We start from the raw sequence: 21,704 nt of genomic DNA, 5'->3' as shown, positions 1-21,704 counted from the left end.
GATATAGAGTGGCGGGGGAGGGGCTGCTGTTCATCGAGTTCTCAGGGAAGTCCTTTCCAAGCCAAACTTTAAAAAAATGTTGAGCAGAGAACCTCGAAAAAGTGAAGAGGCAAGCCATTAGATACTTGGGGGGGAATGTTGCAGAGAGAAAGAGTGGCGAGAGAAGGAGGATTCGCGGTGGGGAGGGCGCTTGTTCTGCTCAAGGAAGAGCGAGAGGCCACTCGGGCTGGGTTGTAGTGGGCAGTGGGCACCGCGGTGGGAGGCCAGGTTGGGGAGGGTTTGATTGTACTCAGAGAAGTGGGAAGCCATTAGAGGGATTGAGGTAGGTTTTTGTTTCTTTTTCCCTGAACTCTGATATTGGGAAAACCTGTACTTTGAAGGTGGAAAGAGTGAGATGGAAGATGTTGGGTGCTGGGGATGGAGAGCGAGGGCTCAGAATAGAGCTGAAATAATGGGAAACATCAGGCGAGTCCAGGGGACATTGTTCTGCAGCAGGATTTGGGAGAGCAGATGGTGACACAGGCCTCCTCGGTTGGATGCGTGCCTTTGTCGTGCCAGCATTTGTACGGAGGCCTGCCTTAGTTCAGCCTCTGTCCCTGTCCTGGGCCACAGCCTCCAAGGACACTGCTGTCCAGGGGGTTCACTTGGCTACCTGGCCCCCCTTTTACACCGGCCAGTATCCGGAGCACTGGCGGGTAGTTTGAGTATTTTGATGCCATTCATTTCTTACTTGGCAATAAGTGCCTACAGTCTTTCTGAAACTTGCCAGAATTGATGGTTAACATTGGCTTAAATCACAGTTTAAAGTTCAGATAACTGTTTATCTTAATTGATTTGAAATGAAGGGTAGACATTGAGTAGATTATAAACAAAACTCTTACGAGTACCTTTTGGTAAAGATACTAGTAATATAGGCTATCGAAAATGGTTTCCAAGCTGATCATCAAATTCTTTCTTTTTTTAAAAAAACTTTTTTAATGTTTATTTATTTTTGAGAGAGAGAGAGAGAGAGTGAGCGAGCATGAGCAGGGTAGGGGCAGAGAGAGAGAGAGGGAGAGGGGCACAGAATCCGAAGCAGGCTCCAGGCTCCAAGCTGCCAGCACAGAGCCCGATGCGGGGCTCAAATCTGAGAACTGCGAGATCATGACCTGAGCTGAAGTCAGACGCTTAACTGACTGAACCACCCAGGCACCCCGACCATCAAATTCTTAATAAAAACTTTTATGAATTGCAAAGTATCTCATAAATGATTGTTTGGTTACCGTAATTACACAGTTGATTGGAAGAGTTTAGCTTCTGTATTCCTCCAGTTAAATTAAATATTCATAGTCTCTTAAGACATAGCTGGTACATTTATGGAATTAATTAAAAGAAAAGGCAGAATAACATAATTAAATGTAGTAACTTGGTTTTCCTTCACTAGATACCTGGGACTGCATTGCTACCTGTTTCTTCATAGACACAGCTCACAATGTAATCGATTATATTGACACAATATGGAAAATACTCAAGCCAGGTGGAATTTGGATAAATCTAGGTAAGTTCCTCGGTATTTATTAGAATCTCATACAGTTATCTGAGTACTTAGAGCAATTCTCTGTTTGGTAATTTCACAGTAACCAATGTTCACAAAGGTTATAGTTAGTTAAGTTGTACAGTATCCTTTAGATACTATCCTAGTCAGTCATGCAGTTCCTCTGAAAGCAGTGGAAACCCCAGAAGTTGTGTATTCTCGTAGGTCATTCTCACAGCAGTCCTCGTTTCAAAGAGTACAGTTATTACCCTGATAATCCTTCTCTCATCATCCCCACCCTCCCCTCCAGTGACAGCAATCTGTCAAGAAGGAAGTGCTCTTTTTTTCTTTCAAATGAAACATTTGAAAGAAAGTCCTTAAACCGCCCCCCCCCCAACTTTCTCCGAGGTACAAATACATAGTGGGAAAAGAGTAGATATGGTGATTTTCAGGACTGCCTTGAGTTTAAGAGAGAATATCATTTCATTTATGCAAAAACCTTTTTACTGCATCCTACTACTAGGTGATGAATATTCCCATCCAGGATCTAGAGGAAGTTACCAGTTTTATCCTCCTCCTTTAAAATAAAGGGAGAATAATAATACCAAGGTAAATATACTTGTCTTTTTTAGTTAGATGTATAATCCATGTTAAGAAAGACATAATGGCTAGGGGCGCCTGTGGGCCCAGTCAGTTCGGCGTCCGACTCCTCACTTCGGCTCAGTTCATGATCTTACAGTTTGTGGGACTGAGCTGTGTGCTGACAGTGGGGAGCCGGCTTGGGATTCTCTCCCACTCCCTCTGTCTCTGTCCCTCCCCTGTTCCTGCTCTCTCTCTCTCTCTCTCTCTCTCTCTCAAAATAAGTAAATAAACTTAAAAAAAAAAATAGACGTAATGACTAGAATATAAAGATTTTCAAGATGAGGGTTATTACGTAACATAAGAGGACAGATACACCTTGTTTGAATCCATGGCCTTCAGGATTGGTCTAGTTTTGTTGTTGGTTCTCTCATGTGCTCTTTTAAAACAAAAAAAAAAATTTTTTTTTTTTTTTAACATTTACTCATTTTTTGAGAGACAGAGACAGAGTGTGAGTGGGGGAGGGACAGAGAGAAAGGGAGACCTCAAATCTGAAGCAGGCTGCAAGCTCCAAGCTGTCTGCACAGAGTCTGATGTGGGTCTCGAACTCATGGACCGTGAGATCATGACCTGAGCTGAAGTTGGACACTTAACTGATTGAGCCACCCAGGCACCTCTGTGCTCTCTTTTTAGTGATTGGAGTTGACCACAGATTTTCCCATTAGGACTAAGACTAGAGGCAGTATTAGGTCTTTTCAAATTTCTCTTTAGAATTTCATGGGGGCAAATGAGAGTAGTTGTAAAATGTAACCATCATATGAAACAATTATCTCAAACCTTAGATCCTCTTTAAAAGTGGTCACTTCTTTAAAGCAGATTTCTTTAAAAATTTCCCAAGAAATGATTGAACTGTAATACAGTTGACCCTTGAACAATGTGGGCATTAGAGGGATGCTGATCCCTTGCACAATAAAAAATCTGCATATAACTTTTTTTTTTTAATTTTTTTAACATTTATTTATTTTTGAGACAGAGAGACAGAGCATGAACAGGGGAGGGGCAGAGAGAAAGGAACATACAGAATCTGAAACAGGCTCCAGGCTCTGAGCGGTCAGCACAGAGCCCGATGCGGGGCTCGAACTCACAGACTGTGAGATCATGACCTGAGCCGAAGTCGGACGCTTAACCGACCAAGCCACCCAGGTGCCCCTGCATATAACTTTTGACTCCCCAAAAACTTAACTACTAATGCCTGCTGTTGACCAGAAGCCTACTGATAACATAGTTAACACATATTTTGTATATTACATGTATTATATATTGTATTCTTACAGTAAAGGAAGCTAGAGGAAAGAAAATGTTATTAAGAAAATTATAAGGAAGGTGGGGTCTGTGGGTGGCTCAGGTGGTTAAGCGTCTGACTTCGGCTCAGGTCATCATCTAGCAGTTAGTGAGTACTAGTCCCGCATCGGGCTCTGCGCTGACAGCTCAGAGCCTGGAACCTGCTTCAGATGCTGTGTCTCCCTCTTTCTCTGCCTCTCCCCTTTTCATGCTCGCTCGCTCTCTCTCTCTCTCTCTCTCTCTCTCTCTCTCTCTCTCTCTCTCAAAAATAAATAAAAAAATATTTAAAAAGTTAAAAAAAATTATAAGGAAGAAAAAATACACTGAGTACATTAAGTTTCACTGGCATGTATTTATCAACACAAAACGTGTGTAAGTGGATCGGTGCAGCTCACACCTGTGATTTTCAACGGTCAAATGTATTACCTACTGGTTATTTGCTCACTGGGGGTTAGACGGTGTGTGAGCCACTTGTAAATACATTATTTAATCTGAAAACAGCCCTATGTTGAAATGGTATGTCTACTGTCTTACAGTTGAAGAAACTGAGTCTTGCTTTTAAGTAACTAGCCGTGGGATCTTTGGGGTCCTTGGGGTCCTGGAGCTTATATATGGCAGAGACAGGCTCACAGCCCAGATCCAATACCTCGAATGCCTAACCAGCTAACCCTCCGGCTCACCCTGGGTCAGTTTGTGACTTAGCAGTAGCACTCATGTTATGTAATTAATACTTTTGACCCCAATTACTGAAACATGGTAAGGATTTGTGTATTTCCAAAGCATTGGGTTAAGTTTCACAGAAACCACTTTTCTGTTTGAACTTTTAATTGGTTTATTAATATTGTATTAAGTTATATAATAACAATAATTATTTACAACTGCCTGGAATAAATACAATTGGCCCTGCCTAAGCATACTGTTTGATAAGAATGGATGTGCTGGGCTCTATTGTGATCTGTCCCAGGCACCAGAGGGAATAGGGCACATTGGTTAGTGGGAGGTCAATGAGGAGATCTTCTACTCTTCTTTTTTTTTTTTTTTTTTTTTTTTATATGAAGTTTATTGACAAGTTGGTTTCCATACAACACCCAGTGCTCATCCCAAAAGGTGCCCTCCTCAATACCCATCACCCACCCTCCCCTCCCTCCCACCCCCCATCAACCCTCAGTTTGTTCTCAGTTTTTAACAGTCTCTTATGCTTTGGCTCTCTCCCACTCTAACGTCCTTTTTTTTTTTTTTTTTTTTTTTTTCCTTCCCCTCCCCCATGGGTTCCTGTTAAGTTTCTCAGGATCCACATAAGAGTGAAACCATATGGTATCTGTCTTTCTCTGTATGGCTTATTTCACTTAGCATCACACTCTCCAGTTCCATCCACGTTGCCACAAAAGGCCATATTTCATTTTTTCTCATTGCCACGTAGTATTCCATTGTGTATATAAACCACAATTTCTTTATCCATTCATCAGTTGATGGACATTTAGGCTCTTTCCATAATTTGGCTATTGTTGAGAGTGCTGCTATGAACATTGGGGTACAAGTGCCCCTATGCATCAGTACTCCTGTATCCCTTGGGTAGATTCCTAGCAGTGCTATTGCTGGGTCATAGGGTAGGTCTATTTTTAATTTTCTGAGGAACCTCCACACTGCTTTCCAGAGCGGCTGCACCAATTTGCATTCCCACCAACAGTGCAAGAGGGTTCCCGTTTCTCCACATCCTCTCCAGCATCTATAGTCTCCTGATTTGTTCATTTTGGCCACTCTGACTGGCGTGAGGTGATACCTGAGTGTGGTTTTGATTTGTATTTCCCTGATAAGGAGCGACGCTGAACATCTTTTCATGTGCCTGTTGGCCATCTGGATGTCTTCTTTAGAGAAGTGTCTATTCATGTTTTCTGCCCATTTCTTCACTGGGTTATTTGTTTTTCGGGTATGGAGTTTGGTGAGCTCTTTATAGATTTTAGATACTAGCCCTTTGTCCGATATGTCATTTGCAAATATCTTTTCCCATTCCGTTGGTTGCCTTTTAGTTTTGTTGGTTGTTTCCTTTGCTGTGCAGAAGCTTTTTATCTTCATAAGGTCCCAGTAATTCACTTTTGCTTTTAATTCCCTTGCCTTTGGGGATGTGTCGAGTAAGAGATTGCTACGGCTGAGGTCAGAGAGGTCTTTTCCTGCTTTCTCCTCTAAGGTTCTGATGGTTTCCTGTCTCACATTTAGGTCCTTTATCCATTTTGAGTTTATTTTTGTAAATGGTGTGAGAAAGTGGTCTAGTTTCAACCTTCTGCATGTTGCTGTCCAGTTCTCCCAGCACCATTTGTTAAAGAGGCTGTCTTTTTTCCATTGGATGTTCTTTCCTGCTTTGTCAAAGATGAGTTGGCCATACGTTTGTGGGTCTAGTTCTGGGGTTTCTATTCTATTCCATTGGTCTGTGTGTCTGTTTTTGTGCCAATACCATGCTGTCTTGATGATGACAGCTTTGTAGTAGAGGCTGAAGTCTGGGATTGTGATGCCTCCTGCTTTGGTCTTCTTCTTCAAAATTCCTTTGGCTATTCGGGGCCTTTTGTGGTTCCATATGAATTTTAGGATTGCTTGTTCTAGTTTCGAGAAGAATGCTGGTGCAATTTTGATTGGGATTGCATTGAATGTGTAGATAGCTTTGGGTAGTATTGACATTTTGACAATATTTATTTTTCCAATCCATGAGCAGGGAATGTCTTTCCATTTCTTTAAATCTTCTTCAATTACCTTCATAAGCTTTCTATAGTTTTCAGCATACAGATCCTTTACATCTTTGGTTAGATTTATTCCTAGGTATTTTATGCTTCTTGGTGCAATTGTGAATGGGATCATTTTCTTTATTTGTCTTTCTGTTGCTTCATTGTTAGTGTATAAGAATGCAACTGATTTCTGTACATTGATTTTGTATCCTGCAACTTTGCTGAATTCATGTATCAGTTCTAGCAGACTTTTGGTGGAGTCTATCGGATTTTCCATGTATAATATCATGTCATCTGCAAAAAGCGAAAGCTTGACTTCATCTTTGCCAATTTTGATGCCTTTGATTTCCTTTTGTTGTCTGATTGCTGATGCTAGAACTTCCAGCACTATGTTAAACAACAACGGTGAGAGTGGGCATCCCTGTCGTGTTCCTGATCTCAGGGAAAAAGCTCTCAGTTTTTCCCTGTTGAGGATGATGTTAGCTGTGGGCTTTTCATAAATGGCTTTTATGATCTTTAAGTATGTTCCTTCTATCCCGACTTTCTCAAGGGTTTTTATTAAGAAAGGGTGCTGGATTTTGTCAAAGGCCTTTTCTGCATAGATTGACAGGATCATATGGTTCTTCTCTTTTTTTTTGTTAATGTGATGTATCACGTTGATTGATTTGCGAATGTTGAACCAGCCCTGCATCCCAGGAATGAATCCCACTTGATCATGGTGAATAATTCTTTTTATATGCTGTTGAATTCGATTTGCTAGTATCTTATTAAGAATTTTGGCATCCATATTCATCAGGGATATTGGCCTGTAGTTCTCTTTTTTTACTGGGTCTCTGTCTGGTTTAGGAATCAAAGTAATACTGGCTTCATAGAATGAGTCTGGAAGTTTTCCTTCCCTTTCTATTTCTTGGAATAGCTTGAGAAGGATAGGTATTATCTCTGCTTTAAACGTCTGATAGAACTCCCCTGGGAAGCCATCTGGTCCTGGACTCTTATTTGTTGGGAGATTTTTGATAACCGATTCAATTTCTTCGCTGGTTATGGGTCTGTTCAAGCTTTCTATTTCCTCCTGATTGAGTTTTGGAAGAGTGTGGGTGTTCAGGAATTTGTCCATTTCTTCCAGGTTGTCCAATTTGTTGGCATATAATTTTTCATAGTATTCCCTGATAATTGTTTGTATCTCTGAGGGATTGGTTGTAATAATTCCATTTTCATTCATGATTTTATCTATTTGGGTCATCTCCCTTTTCTTTTGGAGAAGCCTGGCTAGAGGTTTGTCAATTTTGTTTATTTTTTCAAAAAACCAACTCTTGGTTTCGTTGATCTGCTCTACAGTTTTTTTAGATTCTATTTTGTTTATTTCTGCTCTGATCTTTATTATTTCTCTTCTTCTGCTGGGTTTAGGCTGCCCTTGCTGTTCTGCTTCTATTTCCTTTAGGTGTGCTGTTAGATTTTGTATTTGGGATTTTTCTTGTTTCTTGAGATAGGCCTGGATTGCAATGTATTTTCCTCTCAGGACTGCCTTCGCTGCGTCCCAAAGCGTTTGGATTGTTGTATTTTCATTTTCGTTTGTTTCCATATATTTTTTAATTTCTTCTCTAATTGCCTGGTTGACCCACTCATTCGTTAGTAGGGTGTTCTTTAACCTCCATGCTTTTGGAGGTTTTCCAGACTTTTTCCTGTGGTTGATTTCAAGCTTCATAGCATTGTGGTCTGAAAGTATGCATGGTATAATTTCAATTCTTGTAAACTTATGAAGGGCTGTTTTGTGACCCAGTATATGATCTATCTTGGAGAATGTTCCATGTGCACTCGAGAAGAAAGTATATTCTGTTGCTTTGGGATGCAGAGTTCTAAATATATCTGTCAAGTCCATCTGATCCAGTGTCTCATTCAGGGCCCTTGTTTCTTTATTGACCGTGTGTCTAGATGATCTATCCATTTCTGTAAGTGGGGTGTTAAAGTCCCCAGCAATTACCACATTCTTATCAATAAGGTTGCTTCTGTTTATGAGTAATTGTTTTATATATTTGGGGGCTCCGGTATTCGGCGCATAGACATTTATAATTGTTAGCTCTTCCTGATGGATAGACCCTGTAACTATTATATAATGTCCTTCTTCATCTCTTGTTACAGCCTTTAATTTAAAGTCTAGTTTGTCTGATATAAGTATGGCTACTCCAGCTTTCTTCTGGCTTCCAGTAGCATGATAAATAGTTCTCCATCCCCTCACTCTGAATCTAAAGGTGTCCTCAGGTCTAAAATGAGTCTCTTGTAGACAGCAAATAGATGGGTCTTGTTTTTTTATCCATTCTGATACCCTATGTCTTTTGGTTGGCGCATTTAATCCATTTACATTCAGTGTTATTATAGAAAGATACGGGTTTAGAGTCATTGTGATGTCTGTATGTTTTATGCTTGTAGTGATGTCTCTGGTACTTTGTCTCACAGGGTCCCCCTTAGGATCTCTTGTAGGGCTGGTTTAGTGGTGACAAATTCCTTCAGTTTTTGTTTGTTTGGGAAGACCTTTATCTCTCCTTCTATTCTAAATGACAGACTTGCTGGATAAAGGATTCTTGGCTGCATATTTTTGCTGTCTAGCACCCTGAAAATCTCGTGCCAATTCTTTCTGGCCTGCCAAGTTTCAAAAGAGAGATCAGTCACGAGTCTTATAGGTCTCCCTTTATATGTGAGGGCACGTTTACCCCTTGCTGCTTTCAGAATTTTCTCTTTATCCTTGTATTTTGCCACTTTCACTATAATATGTCGTGCAGAAGATCGATTCAAGTTACGTCTGAAGGGAGTTCTCTGTGCCTCTTGGATTTCAATGCCTTTTTCCTTCCCCAGTTCAGGGAAGTTCTCAGCTATTATTTCTTCAAGTACCCCTTCAGCACCTTTCCCTCTCTCTTCCTCCTCTGGGATACCAATTATGCGTATATTATTTCTTTTTAGTGTATCACTTAGTTCTCTAATTTTCCCCTCATACTCCTGGATTTTTTTATCTCTCTTTTTCTCAGCTTCCTCTTTTTCCATAACTTTATCTTCTAGTTCACCTATTCTCTCCTCTGCCTCTTCCATCTGAGCCGTGGTGGTTTGCATTTTGTTTTCCATTTCCTTTAAAGCGTTTTTCAGCTCCTCGTGACTGTTCCTTAGTCCCCTGATGTCTGTAGCAAGAGATTCTCTGCTGTCCTGTATGCTGTTTTCCAGCCCAGCGATTAATTTTATGACTATTATTCTAAATTCACTTTCTGTTATATTATTTAAATCCTTTTTGATCAGCTCATTAGCTGTTGTTATTTCCTGGAGATTCTTCTGAGGGGAATTCTTCCGCTTGGTCATTTTGGATAGTCCCTGGTGTGGTGAGGGCCTGCAGGGCACTTCCCCTGTGCTGTGGTGTATAACTGGAGTTGGTGGGCGGGGCCGCAGTCCGACCTGATGTCTGCCCCCAGCCCACCGCTGGGGCCACAGTCAGACTGGTGTGTGCCTTCTCTTCCCCTCTCCTAGGGGCGGGATTCACTGTGGGGTGGCGTGGCCCGTCTGGGCTACTTGCACACTGCCAGGCTTGTGATGCTGGGGATCTGGCGTATTAGCTGGGGTGGGAAGGCAAGGTGCACGGCGGCAGGGGGGGCAGGCTTAGCTCGCTTCTCCTTAGGTGATCCACTTCAGGAGGGGCCCTGTGGCAGCCGGAGGGAGTCAGATCGCTGCCGGAGGTTTGGCTCCGCAGAAGCACAGAGTTGGGTGTTCGCGCGGAGCGAGCAATTTCCCTGGCCGGAGCCGGTTCCCTTTGGGATTTTGGCTGGGGGATGGGCGGGGGAGATGGCGCTGGCGAGCGCCTTTGTTCCCCGCCAAACTGAGCTCTGTCGTCCGGGGGCTCCGCAGCTCACCCTCCCTTTGTCCTCCAGCCTTCCCGCTTTCCGAGCAGAGCTGTTAACTTATGACCTCCCAGACGCTAAGTCGCGCTTGCTGTCGGAACACAGTCCGTCAGGCCCCTCCGCTTTTGCAAGCCGGACTCGGGGGCTCTGCTTGGCCGGCGAGCCGCCCCTCCGCCCCGGCTCCCTCCCGCCAGTCCGTGGAGCGCGCACCGCCTCGCCGCCCTTCCTACCCTCTTCCGTGGGCCTCTCGTCTGCACTTGGGTCCGGTGACTCTGTTTTGCTAATCCTCTGGCGGTTTTCTGGGTTATTTAGGCAGGTGTAGGTGGAATCTAAGTGATCAGCAGGACGCGCGGTGAGCCCAGCGTCCTCCTACGCCGCCATCTTCCCAGAATCTCCTCCTCTCCCTCGATCTTCTACTCTTCTTACCAGAGTTTCAAAACGATTCTGAGAATTAGAGTAGTGGAGAAGCATAGTCCTTAAAAATACTTGTTCGGAAGGTTAGTATTTTCCAAGTAAAATTCTTTTAACGTATAAGCTGAGGGGCGCCTGGGTGGCTCAGTCGGTTGGCAGCCAACTTCGCCTCAGGTCATGATCTCACAGTCCGTGAGTTCAAGCCCCGTGTCAGGGGCTTGACAGCTCGAGGCTGGAGCCTGCTTCAGATTCTGTGTCCCACCCGCGCTCTGCCCCAAGCCCACTTGTGCTCTGTCTCGCTCTCTCAAAAAGAAATGTTAAAAAAACATCAAATGTATAAGCTGAAGAATTGTAAAAATACTAATTATGTCAGGGTGCCTGAGTGGCTCAGTCAGTTGAGTGACTCTTGATTCCGGCTCCGGTCTCGATCACAGGGTTGTGGAATCCATCGAGCCCCACGTCAGGCTCTGCGCCCAGCATCGAGCCTGCTTAAGATTCTCTCTCTCTCCCTCTGCCCTTCACCCCCGCCCCCGCTTGTGCGCTCTCTCTGAAAAACCAATTGAAAAATAAAAATAACAGTAATTGGCTCGGTGAATATACCAGTGATACTGTTGTGCTCCAGATGTCTGTGCAGAACAGTGTTGTTCGCTTCTTAGGCCACATGCTCGTCTTTTCCTAAGCGTCACTCTTACTGCTGCTTCTCCTATTCTTTCATCTCTCTGGTCCACATACCTCTGTTATGTGCCACGCCACTCGGTACCAACTTGGGTACTTCGGAATCGAAGAGAACCCCCTGTCTTTTCCGATCCGTCTTCTGCACAGATTTCCCCCAACCGGAAAACTGTGTGTTCTCCTTAGCCCTCTTCTTCCTCACCATCGGCACCTAGCCACAAGTTGTGTCTCCTAAAGCTTCCTAATAGGTCTTGAACCTCTTTCTATCTCAGGGTTTCTCAGTGGCAGCGCCCTTGATATTTGGGTCAAGATCATTCTTCATTTGGACGGGCGGAGAGGGAGGGCTGTCCTGTACAGTGCAGGGGGGTGGGGGGGGGTTGTGCTGTACTCCACAGGGGGGCGGAGAAGGAGGGCTGTCCTGTACAGTGCAGGGGGGTGGAGAGGGAGGGCTGTCCTGTACAGTGCAGGGGGGCGGGGGGGGGGGTCGTGCTGTACTCCTCAGGGGGGCGGAGAGGGAGGGCTGTCCTGTACAGTGCAGGGGGGCGGGGGGGGGGTCGTGCTGTACTCCACAGGGGGGCGGAGAGGGAGGGCTGTCCTGTACAGTGCAGGGGGGCGGGGGGGGGTCGTGCTGTACTCCTCGGGGGGGCGGAGAGGGAGGGCTGTCCTGTACAGTGCAGGGGGGTGGGGGGGGGTTGTGCTGTACTCCACAGGGGGGCGGAGAGGGAGGGCTGTCCTGTACAGTGCAGGGGGGTGGAGAGGGAGGGCTGTCCTGTATAGTGCAGGGGGGCGGAGAGGGAGGGCTGTCCTGTATAGTGCAGGGGGGCAGGGGGGGTCGTGCTGTACTCCGCAGGGGGGCAGAGAGGGAGGGCTGTCCTGTACAGTGCAGGGGGGCGGAGAGGGAGGGCTGTCCTATACAGTGCAGGGAGGCGGAGAGGGAGGGCTGTCCTGTACAGTGCAGGGGGGCGGAGAGGGAGGGCTGTCCTATACAGTGCAGGGGGGTGGGGGGGGTTGTGCTGTACTCAGCAGGGGGGCGGAGAGGGAGGGCTGTCCTGTACAGTGCAGGGGGGTGGGGGGGGGTTGTGCTGTACTCAGCAGGGGGGCAGAGAGGGAGGGCTGTCCTGTACAGTGCAGGGGGGCGGAGAGGGAGGGCTGTCCTGGACAGTGCAGAGGGGCGGAGAGGGAGGGCTGTCCTGGACAGTGCAGGGGGGCGGAGAGGGAGGGCTGTCCTGGACAGTGCAGGGGGGCGGAGAGGGAGGGCTGTCCTGGACAGTGCAGGGGGGTGGGGGGGGGTTGTGCTGTACTCAGCAGAGGGGCAGAGAGGGAGGGCTGTCCTATACAGTGCAGAGTGGTGAGCAGCGTTCCTGGCTTCTGCTTACTCAGCCGCAGTGACACCTCCTCAGTTGTGACGACAGAAATGCAAAATCACCCTACTTGAGAAGCGCTGCTCCAGTCTCCTGCTAGTTGAGGGCTCAGGCCCTCATCGTCGCTTGCCTGGGTTATGCAGCAGTTCCCGGAGTGTCCCCCACGTCCAGGTTGTCTCCAGCCTCGTGCCTCTTCTAGTTCTGTGTGTGACCCCTGGAGTGATCTTCCCCGCAAGCCGATCTCTTGCTGTCCCACTCCCCACATAGAATTCCAGCTTTCCGGATGACCTGAACTCTTCAGGATTGTGCCTAGTGCCCTTTGTGATCTTTGCTGTGTCTTGTGTCTTAGCTTCATTTTTTTTTTTTTTTTTTTTTTTTTTTTTACCTCCCCAGCCTTGACCTCAGTGCCAGCCCTCTGACTAGAAAGCCTTTTCTGTTTTCCCTCTGTTCTCACGTTGGCTCTTTGCTGTGTGCGCTCAACACTCAGCTCAGGTGATCCTTCAAGATGGAGTAAATTTTTGTTGTCTTCCTCTTTTATGTTCTCGCAGAATCTGTGAGCATTTAACACAACGTCGTGTTGCCACCTGTGTTTTTGTTTTCCCCGTTGGTCTCTGAGCTCAGTGAGGGCCAGAAGCTGTGCTTGCTCTTTAACCTCCCTCAGAGCCCGACAGTTAGTGGCTGTTTAGGGACTGTTCTGTGCATGAGTGTGTTGTTTCAGTATTTGAAAGCGGAAACAAAGTAATGGTAGAAGATCGGCTGCCAGGAGACATGACAAAGTGGCATTTATGTGGGTAAATTTGTAACATTCCCATGGTTTTGGCTTCAGTCGTGTGGGCCTGGAAAATTAATTTTACGTATAAGCCGAGAGCGTATCAGCCCCTGGGGGGTGATTTCACACTCACCATGCTGCCCTAGACCAGAACATTCATAGGGAAGGAGTGCCGGGTGCATAACTAAAAAGCTATATTGGAAGTTAAATTATAACAAAGATATTGTCTACATTCTATGAAATCAGAGTTGGGAATATGGTTAATTTGTAGACTGCTTTAAGGGGGATTTGAAGTTCTCTGATCTTCCTCAGGTGAGGGAAAGCTAGTGAGCTTTTTAAGGGAACTGTTTACATGTGTCCTTGGGGAAACCTTTTGTTCAGTTTTTCATGCTGACCAGTGCTCCCTAAACGCATGATGGGTAATGTATTTTAAACCATGTGCACGGGTGTGCATATGTCTGCACTGACACTTAGGTCCAGCACTGGAGGGCAGGCAATTAGTGAAGTGAATCTAAACTTCATCTGGAAGAATAAACAGGTGAAAGTTCTTAAAAGAAAGACCCACAGTCTTTTCCTTCCTACTGGGATAAACCCATTTCTCCCTAAACACTTCTGACACATCTGGACACCAAATGAGGTGTTTTCCTCTACAATAAGGGATTCTCTTGGACACCAGCTGGGTGTCCTCCAGTTTAAGTACTTCCTATGTTGTCTTCCTGGAGATAGTGTAAGATACCATGGGTTAAGGGTTTAGCCTCCAAGACTTCCGCCCCCACCCCTCCACACACTCAAATGCTAGTCGCAAACTGTCCCCTGTGCTTCTGACCAGCTGTTGGTCTATAGGCTATAGATTGGAGGTTCTCTGCCAGAGACCAATATGTATATTTTCTATTATCTTACAAGCACCGAAGGAGAACTTTATAAAGTGTAATGAGAGATGAGTCCTATATTTTAAGCATTATAAAGCTTGATATTTTTTAAATGTGGGAAATTTCCTATAAAAGGTGGGTATTTGACCCATTGCCTCCTTTACTCACTGAGACTTTGTTACAGTGATTGTAAAAATAGAAAAAAGTCTAAAACAATGACAGAAATGGCAGGGATGTCATTAAGGGACAACAGAATGTAACAATTTTTCAGAAGATACGGTAGGTGGATAAGTTTTGCAAAAACCAACCAACCAACAAATAAACAAAAAACAAAACACCAATGTGAACAGAGCTGGTTGACCTGGAATAACCCTGGAAAATGACTATCTGTGTGGAAGATCTGGTTTGATCCTGGAACATGAGTGGCCATATGGGGAAAAACAGGAATTGAAGGTCAGCACATAGGGACCAGTTCATCCCTATGTAACCAAGTAACCAAGATGCCTCCCTTATGCCCATTCCAGTCCATGCTCAGGCAGAGACCAGAAATTTAATTTACTGGAAAAAGTGACTGGAAAAGAAGAAAATTTAAGAAGATGTGACCTAGTAGAGAGTAAGCATGAGACACAGGACAGAAAAGAAGGAGACTGATTAAAAGTCTGCTTTGGAAAGCAGCCCGTGACTAGCACCCACCCTCGCCCACAGTGCCTCCCTCCTTTCCTGCCTGTAAAACTTTCTGTTGAGGTTTGAGTGCCAGCTCTTTTGTTCTGGACAATTGCAAACCATGTTTCTGTAAGTGGGCATGTCAACAAAGCTACCACAAGCTTTCTTCTAGTTAATGTATAGGATATCTTTTTCCAGATCTTAAGTCCTTTGTTTCAGAAATGTCTTATAAACAGCACAGTTACATTTTGTTACCCAATCTGACTGTCTCTGTCTTTTAACTGGAACTTTTAGAACCTTAGAAATACAAATGGTTTAAATTAACTTGTCCCAGATTTAGCAGGTGGGTACCCCCTTCTCCTGTGTCCTTTGGACATATCCCTTTTGATATGTTCCTCCTTTGTGGAAAAGCCAGGCATTCTAAGCACATCTTGTACTTTCTCTGCCAGGCCCTCAGATAAGCCATTTTACCCCCAAAGATTCCTGGTTCTTTTTAATAGAGAACGGTATGTAGAAATGCTAGATTAATTATATTTGTAGACGTCTGAAATCTGCCCAGAGATATTTGTCGAATTACTATCTGTAATAGACTGTAAAAAATACAAACTATAGGGGTGCCTAGGTGGCTCGGTCGGGTCAGTGTCCAACTTTTGATTTTGGCTCAGGTCCTATCTCATGGTCTGTGGGATTGATCCCCACCTTGGGCTCTACTCTGACTTTGCAGAGCCTGCATGGGATTCTCTCTCCCCCTTCTCTCTAACCCTCCCCTCCTTTCTCTCAAAATAAGTAAATAAACTTTTAAAAAATTAAACACAACTATAGTAGTTATCTTTGGGTGGTAAAATTACAGATGCTTACCTGTACATTCACTGCTATGCTGGGCATCATTGTGAAACTGAAAACATGTTCCTTTACTCACGTAGCTTGCAATTTGGTTAAATTTTTCATGATTACATGAAAAATAATCAGTGAGCAATGCAACACTACATAAAATGAGTTTTACGGTGTGGTATATTGAGAGAATGAGCAGTAGAGCTGGGAACTTGGAGGGATTATACTAAAACTTGATTCCAGCAAGGTTTTGGAGCATGGTTAAAGCTTGAGTTGGAAAGTTGGAGCTCTCTAAGTGGGACACAGCATGAGTAGAGGTACCATAGGACCTGAGGGTGTAAGAATCATTGGAGTGGGTTCATTTAGATACAATAAAACAATATTGTTGGAGGCTCTTAAAATAATGGCGCAGAAACATCATACACTTTAGAGCAGGACAGACTACAGTGCTCTGTTTGTTTATAAAAAGGCTTCCAAGGGTTCAGATGGTCTAGGACACACAGCAGGTACTCAGTAAATGGTAGCTCCTGTCATTTTTATTAGTACTAATGAAACTAACAGGAAGTTAAGCTTGACAGAATAGTTTGATAGGGAACCATTGTTGTCTTCTGAAAAAGAGTAATAACATACATGTTCGTAGTCATTTTTTTAGTGTTTTATGTAAGGTTAAAAAGAGGAGCGGAAGAAAAACATTTTAAGTCTCAGTAAGTATGTTCCACAGAGTGATGAGCCGTTTGGGAGGAGAAACTGTCCTGTTATTCTTATTTCCTGTGATTAGCACATTGTGTGAGGCTTAGGGGTGGTGAGTTGGACCTGGGATCTATAGTTAACCCAATGAACTGGTAAAAAAAACAAAAACAAAAAACCAAGATTGTTTAGTTTAGTCCTGAAGCATAACTGTTGAATGGTAGCGTTGCCTGGACAAGGCTGATGCATTGGGCAAAATGTGAGAGATTGAAAGATTGAAGAATCTGGTTTGAATCAGATGATAGTTCCTTGGACATGTGGAATTAGAGGATAGTAAAAGGAGAATGTCATTTTAAAAAGTTGGGATTGCTGTCATTTACTCAGTGCCTTCTCTACACTGGGTGCACTGGATGTTACCCGTTAGGTGGAGCGAGCCAGTGGCTTGCCCACAGGCACACAAGTAGTAAGTGTTGGAGCTGGGATATGAGCTGAGCACTTAAAAAAGGCAGCCCCAATGTCACCTCCTCCTTCCAGAAAGCCTTGCCTAGAACCTCCCATCGTACCCACACTCTCTCTCACCCAGGCTAGCTGGAGGACCCTTGTGTTTTCATGGGACGTCCAGTTTGTGGCTGCCGTTGGGCATTTACTTAAGGCATTATAACTACAGTGTACCTTTGGAAGTTAGGGACCTGGCATTCCCTGATGCAGTTGCTCCTTCCGTAACAGGTGTAAGCGCCGTGATGTGGAGAATCACAGGGCAGCCCTGGTATACCAGAGGGACTCACTCCCCGGGAGTGCAGCCCCGGCACTCGAATGTCAGCTACTGGGCCAAAGTCAGGGGTCTGGACACGTGCCCTTGGCAGACGTAAACGTTCTTTACGTCTCCTTTTTATGTTCCGTCTACTGCCCAACTTCTAATTCAGCTTGGAGTTGTATCTAACACAGCAACTGGTGCATGTTTATATTTAAGTAATTCATTCATAATATCTTTAAACCATAGGTCCTCTGCTGTACCACTTTGAAAATTTGGCAAACGAACTTTCCATAGAATTGAGCTATGAAGATATAAAAAACGTTGTTCTGCAGTATGGATTCCAGGTGGAGGTAAGGCTGGAATGAAGTACGGCCACGGTTTCACTTCCAAAGCTTTAATCTTAGGACAGTTACAGGCTTTCACCTCTTCACCTGTGTTTTCATCCCTGAAGTGAAAATAATACGCACTCAGCTTTTAGAATGATAAAGATTTGGCATAATGTATGTGTAAGGAGAAAACTATAATCCTCAATGTGATCAGTCACCTTTCCGTAGTACGTGGTAGCTGACCATGGTCCTGGCATCAGCTCCTGTAGACTCACAGATACCAAGTACGCTAGGGTCTGGACCAGCAGAGGTGGGAGGACAGGGGGTATCGTTCACTATATGTACTTTTGTAGTCTTCATTTCTTATGTGGGATTGTAAGATTGTCTGATACTTTGACTTATGTTTTAATTGTGTGTTTATTTAAAAGTATTTTATTCATTTTAAAAACAACAGATTCGTTCTTCAAAATAAGGAGAAGTTGGGGTGTCTGGGTGGATCAGTCGGTTAAGTGTCTGACTCTTGATCTCATGGTCATGGGATCGTGGGGCTCCACACTGGGCATGGAGCCTGCTTAAGATTCTCTCTTTTCCTCTCCTGCCTCTCCCCCACTTGTTCTGTCTGTCTGTCTGTCTGTCTCTCTCTCTCTCAAAAAAAAAAAAGAGAGAGAGAAAGAAAAAAGAGTAACGTATCAGTGATGTAGAGCTCAAGCTCTGGAGTTAGACCGCCTGAGTTGGAATCCCAGTTCTTCCACTTACTGGTGGTATGACCTTGAGCAGTCTGTTCTTTGTAAAGTTAGGATTACTAATAATGCCAGTATTGGGGTATCTGTACTAAATGAGTTAATATGAGCTCCCGTCACTCACAAGCACTCAGGATCTGTGTCATCGTCATGCTCATCACCATTCTGGTTGTTGTTTGCATTCCAGGTTGAAAAGGAATCTGTCTTGTCAACATATACTGTGAATGACCTCTCCATGATGAAATACTACTATGAATGTGTCTTGTTTGTGGTCCGTAAACCACAGTAACGTTCTCAAGTGGTATCAGCAGGAAAAAAGCTTAATAAGAGCAAATGCTGAAATAAACGACTCAAAATCAACTATCCCATCGACAGGACACAACCTCAAATCAGTGGTGCCTTCTTATTCCTAACAAAATTTAGAAATAGCGTCTATTTTCTTAATACGTCTATTGCTTTTTCAGAAATATACTATGCTGTGCATATTTGTACTACAAAAGTAAAAAAAGGAGGAAATGTCTTCAAGTATACTTTTTCCTTGAAGCCCAGAATTGTCTTTCAGTAGAAAAACCCATCTCCAGTGGTCTTCATGAAGCTGTCTATTGCCAAGTCCGCCATGTTCACGACTACTAGTATTGAAGTCCCCCCAAATCTTTCTGTTCTGTGTGCATTGCACATGGTACTTTTAGAAGAGTCTGAGGATCCTCTCTCACATTCAGCATCTGGAATTGGGACTTTTGTTTGCTTTGGACCGAAGCGATCCCTACAGAAAATGTGCGCCCTTTTATCATTCAGATTGTTTTTTTGCCAGCTCAGCTGAACTTGGGCATCCGACGTTTCATTTTTATGAAATGCTAAATTTAATAAGATCACAGGCCGGTAAAATGCATTCAAGTAACTGAGAAAGTGGTCTTTTGGGCACACTGACCTGAACATTATTTGAAAGCATACTCATCATGAATCGCTCTGAAATGTAGAAGGTCTCAGCACTCTTAAGTGAGGCACAAAAGCCTTTATGAAAGGTACTGCTAGGAAAATGGGGAAATAAGAATAAAATCTGCCCATTGGAAATGTCTGATTTTAAACTAGAAGTGAATACAGTCTGTCAGTGAGATGTTTACAATAATGTCTTTTCTTTAAATTACCTGGATTACAAAAGCACGCACTTTTTTTCGTTAAAAAATTAGATACGAGTAAAACTGTCATGATGGTATTACCGTGGGGAAATTTTGAATACGAAATTCAGGGATAAATTATTGCCCGTGGTCTGTCTTCAGTATTGTCAGCAGCAGCCGTTAATGTAATTTCAGATAACGCCAGTTTTGTTCCCTGATAGCTGGAGTTAAAAGAATATATGCTGCTTTAAATTTCTACCTCTAGCAGAATCTTTATTGGAGAGAGTTTTCCTTTGTATTTTTTTATGTTTATTGTTTTGTTTCCAGTAGCTTGGAAAGCAGAAAGGACTATTAACCTTTTCTTGGAAAAAGGAAGTGCTCGCGTTGAATATTTCCACAGGTGATTATGATGGCGTTATATGACCTCTGTGGCAATTTGAATTAGATCGACTTAATCTCGATAATGTGCTGTAGGATTCACGTCATGTTTTAATCGGAAAACCTCCTTGTGAATCTTTAGACCTCTTTTTGTCAGTTGGGCTGGGGGAGTCGACACAGTCTGGCATGTTACCGTTGGGAGCTTTTCTGTGTGCAGTAAGGGAGCTCTTGTTCCTGGAAAGGACTCCAGGAAAGCTATTTGACTTGCTAAATTATAGAAGCCTGTAGCCTGTTGAGTTAAAAAAAAAAAAAAAAAAGGAACAAAACACAACTACTTCTCTTTGGTGCCCCATCCCCATACTTGGCAGATGTCCAGTTAATTAGAATTCTCACTAACTACCACCTGAATGAATTTGAAATTAATTTTTAGGGGAAACCACCCCCAAATTTTTGTTTATTTGTTTAAGAAAGAAAAAAACTAAAAGGATCCTAAGTATTTAAAAAATGCATTGAAAGGAAAGGAATGCATGCTATTTTTGAGTAATGTAGAAAGGCTTTTTATTCACTGACTAGTATTCACTTTTTTACTTGTATCCAAACACATGATCTTGTTTTTCTCCTAGAGGCAAAAATGTGTTGACAGCAATGGGTTGGCTTTATTACTTAAAAGTTTTGGCTATCAGGTTTTATTCTTTAATAATGTTACTTATATTTCTAAATCAGAGCTTCATTTTAGTTAATTCTGAAATCAATTATTTCATTTGTTTTTAATCTCTCATATCATGACTACTGTTTTTCAAATGTTCTGCACAAATTTGCATCACTTTTTTTTTCCTACTGCTTTTGTAGTTAATATATTCTAAACTTGAAAATTGTGTCAATCGGTAATAGAAGTGTCACTGGAGGATTTAATTTTATATTATATGTAGTCCTAGCTACTAAAGTGTGTAAGCCTTAAAGTTTTGTGTTCTTTTTCCTTGCATTAGCCCTATACACAGATGTTTCCATTCATTGCCATAAAGCAGGAGGAGATAGGTCATTGTGCTTGCTTTCCAACCCTCTCCCCCCTCCCCCCCCCCCCTTTCCATATTCTGAAGTAGTGCAGGTTAGGGTCTGTTAATCAAGTGAGCAAGACGGGAAATGTGAAGTATGAAGAGGAGCTGTATAAATCACAGTATAAAATTATGAAGTTTGGGAACTGTAAGATGTACTGTATTTATATGTAATTCTCATTCTAAAAGTTGCCACAAAGGCTGAATTGGAAGCTTCATGTCTGCATGAAATTTCCTATATTTTTAACGTGTATGATGGACTTAATTTTTCTTGAATATTAAAGTCTGCCAATTGCTACGAAACTGTATTTGCTTGGTTGTTTCCATCTAGGTTAGTAGTAACTGTAGATGTAGGCATTTTAATTAGTTGAATGCATGCTTTTGAATCTTTAGATGAGCCTATTCTTGTATGCTTCTAGAAAGTCAATAGTAAGAGCACTTGGTCTTAGAGTATGTTAGGCTTTATACTGATTAATCTTGATGTTTGGTTTTGTTAAATAATAGACAAATAACTATAAAGGAAACCAGTACCAGAGAGTTCCAGGACCAGCCATTAGTTGGATAAGCACTGGGCATGACACTTAAATACTCTGGGTTTGTTTTCCTGAACTTCTGTTTGTGATCTCAGGCACAGCGCTCGAAGTGTGTTTCCTCATCTGTAAGAGAAGACTGCCACCACCGACTTCAGAGGGTTTTGATAAAGTCATGCGCGACTGTGTGCAGTCTTCTGTGTGAACATGTGAAAGCACCTGGTAGACAACGCAGTTTCAATCTGTGTTGACGCTGTGCAGTGATACAAAAAGGTGAAGATTAGTAACAGGACATCAGTTTTAATAATGCTGTGGCGGAAAAAAGTTTCAGTGGAATCCTGGGGCTGGGGGGAGACCAAGAGGACAGGTATGTGTGGATAGATTCTCGAATGTTCAAGTCTGGTGGGAATTGTAAAGAAATAAAACAGTAGGTAATGGGAGAGAGGGCACAAGGAAAACCTCATGGTTATTCCCACTTTTAGAAACATGACAGTACATGCCTCTTGTGTGCTTATTTCTCTTCAGTA

The 21,704-nt window shown here is 43.4% G+C and overlaps 1 protein-coding gene across 2 annotated transcripts in view; it reads left to right on the top strand.

The window, feature by feature from the left end:
• Window positions 1-20,950, top strand: part of CARNMT1 (carnosine N-methyltransferase 1) — a 49,888-nt gene extending 28,938 nt beyond the window's left edge. For both annotated transcript variants that reach the window (XM_047102229.1, XM_047102237.1), the window contains 3 exons: window positions 1,424-1,537; window positions 17,283-17,386; window positions 18,290-20,950. In XM_047102229.1, the coding sequence (XP_046958185.1) occupies window positions 1,424-1,537; window positions 17,283-17,386; window positions 18,290-18,391 (320 nt within the window). In that variant the 3' untranslated portion in view covers window positions 18,392-20,950. The remainder of the gene's footprint in view (window positions 1-1,423; window positions 1,538-17,282; window positions 17,387-18,289) is intronic.
• The last annotated feature ends 754 nt before the right edge of the window (window positions 20,951-21,704 follow it).

Source organism: Lynx rufus, unplaced genomic scaffold, assembly GCF_022079265.1.
Source record: "Lynx rufus isolate CCGP_SWC_20201006 ecotype Redwood Valley unplaced genomic scaffold, mLynRuf1.p SCAF_10, whole genome shotgun sequence".
In the NCBI taxonomy this organism is placed as follows: Eukaryota; Metazoa; Chordata; class Mammalia; order Carnivora; family Felidae; genus Lynx; species Lynx rufus.
This window is presented reverse-complemented; position numbering and strand designations above follow the sequence as displayed.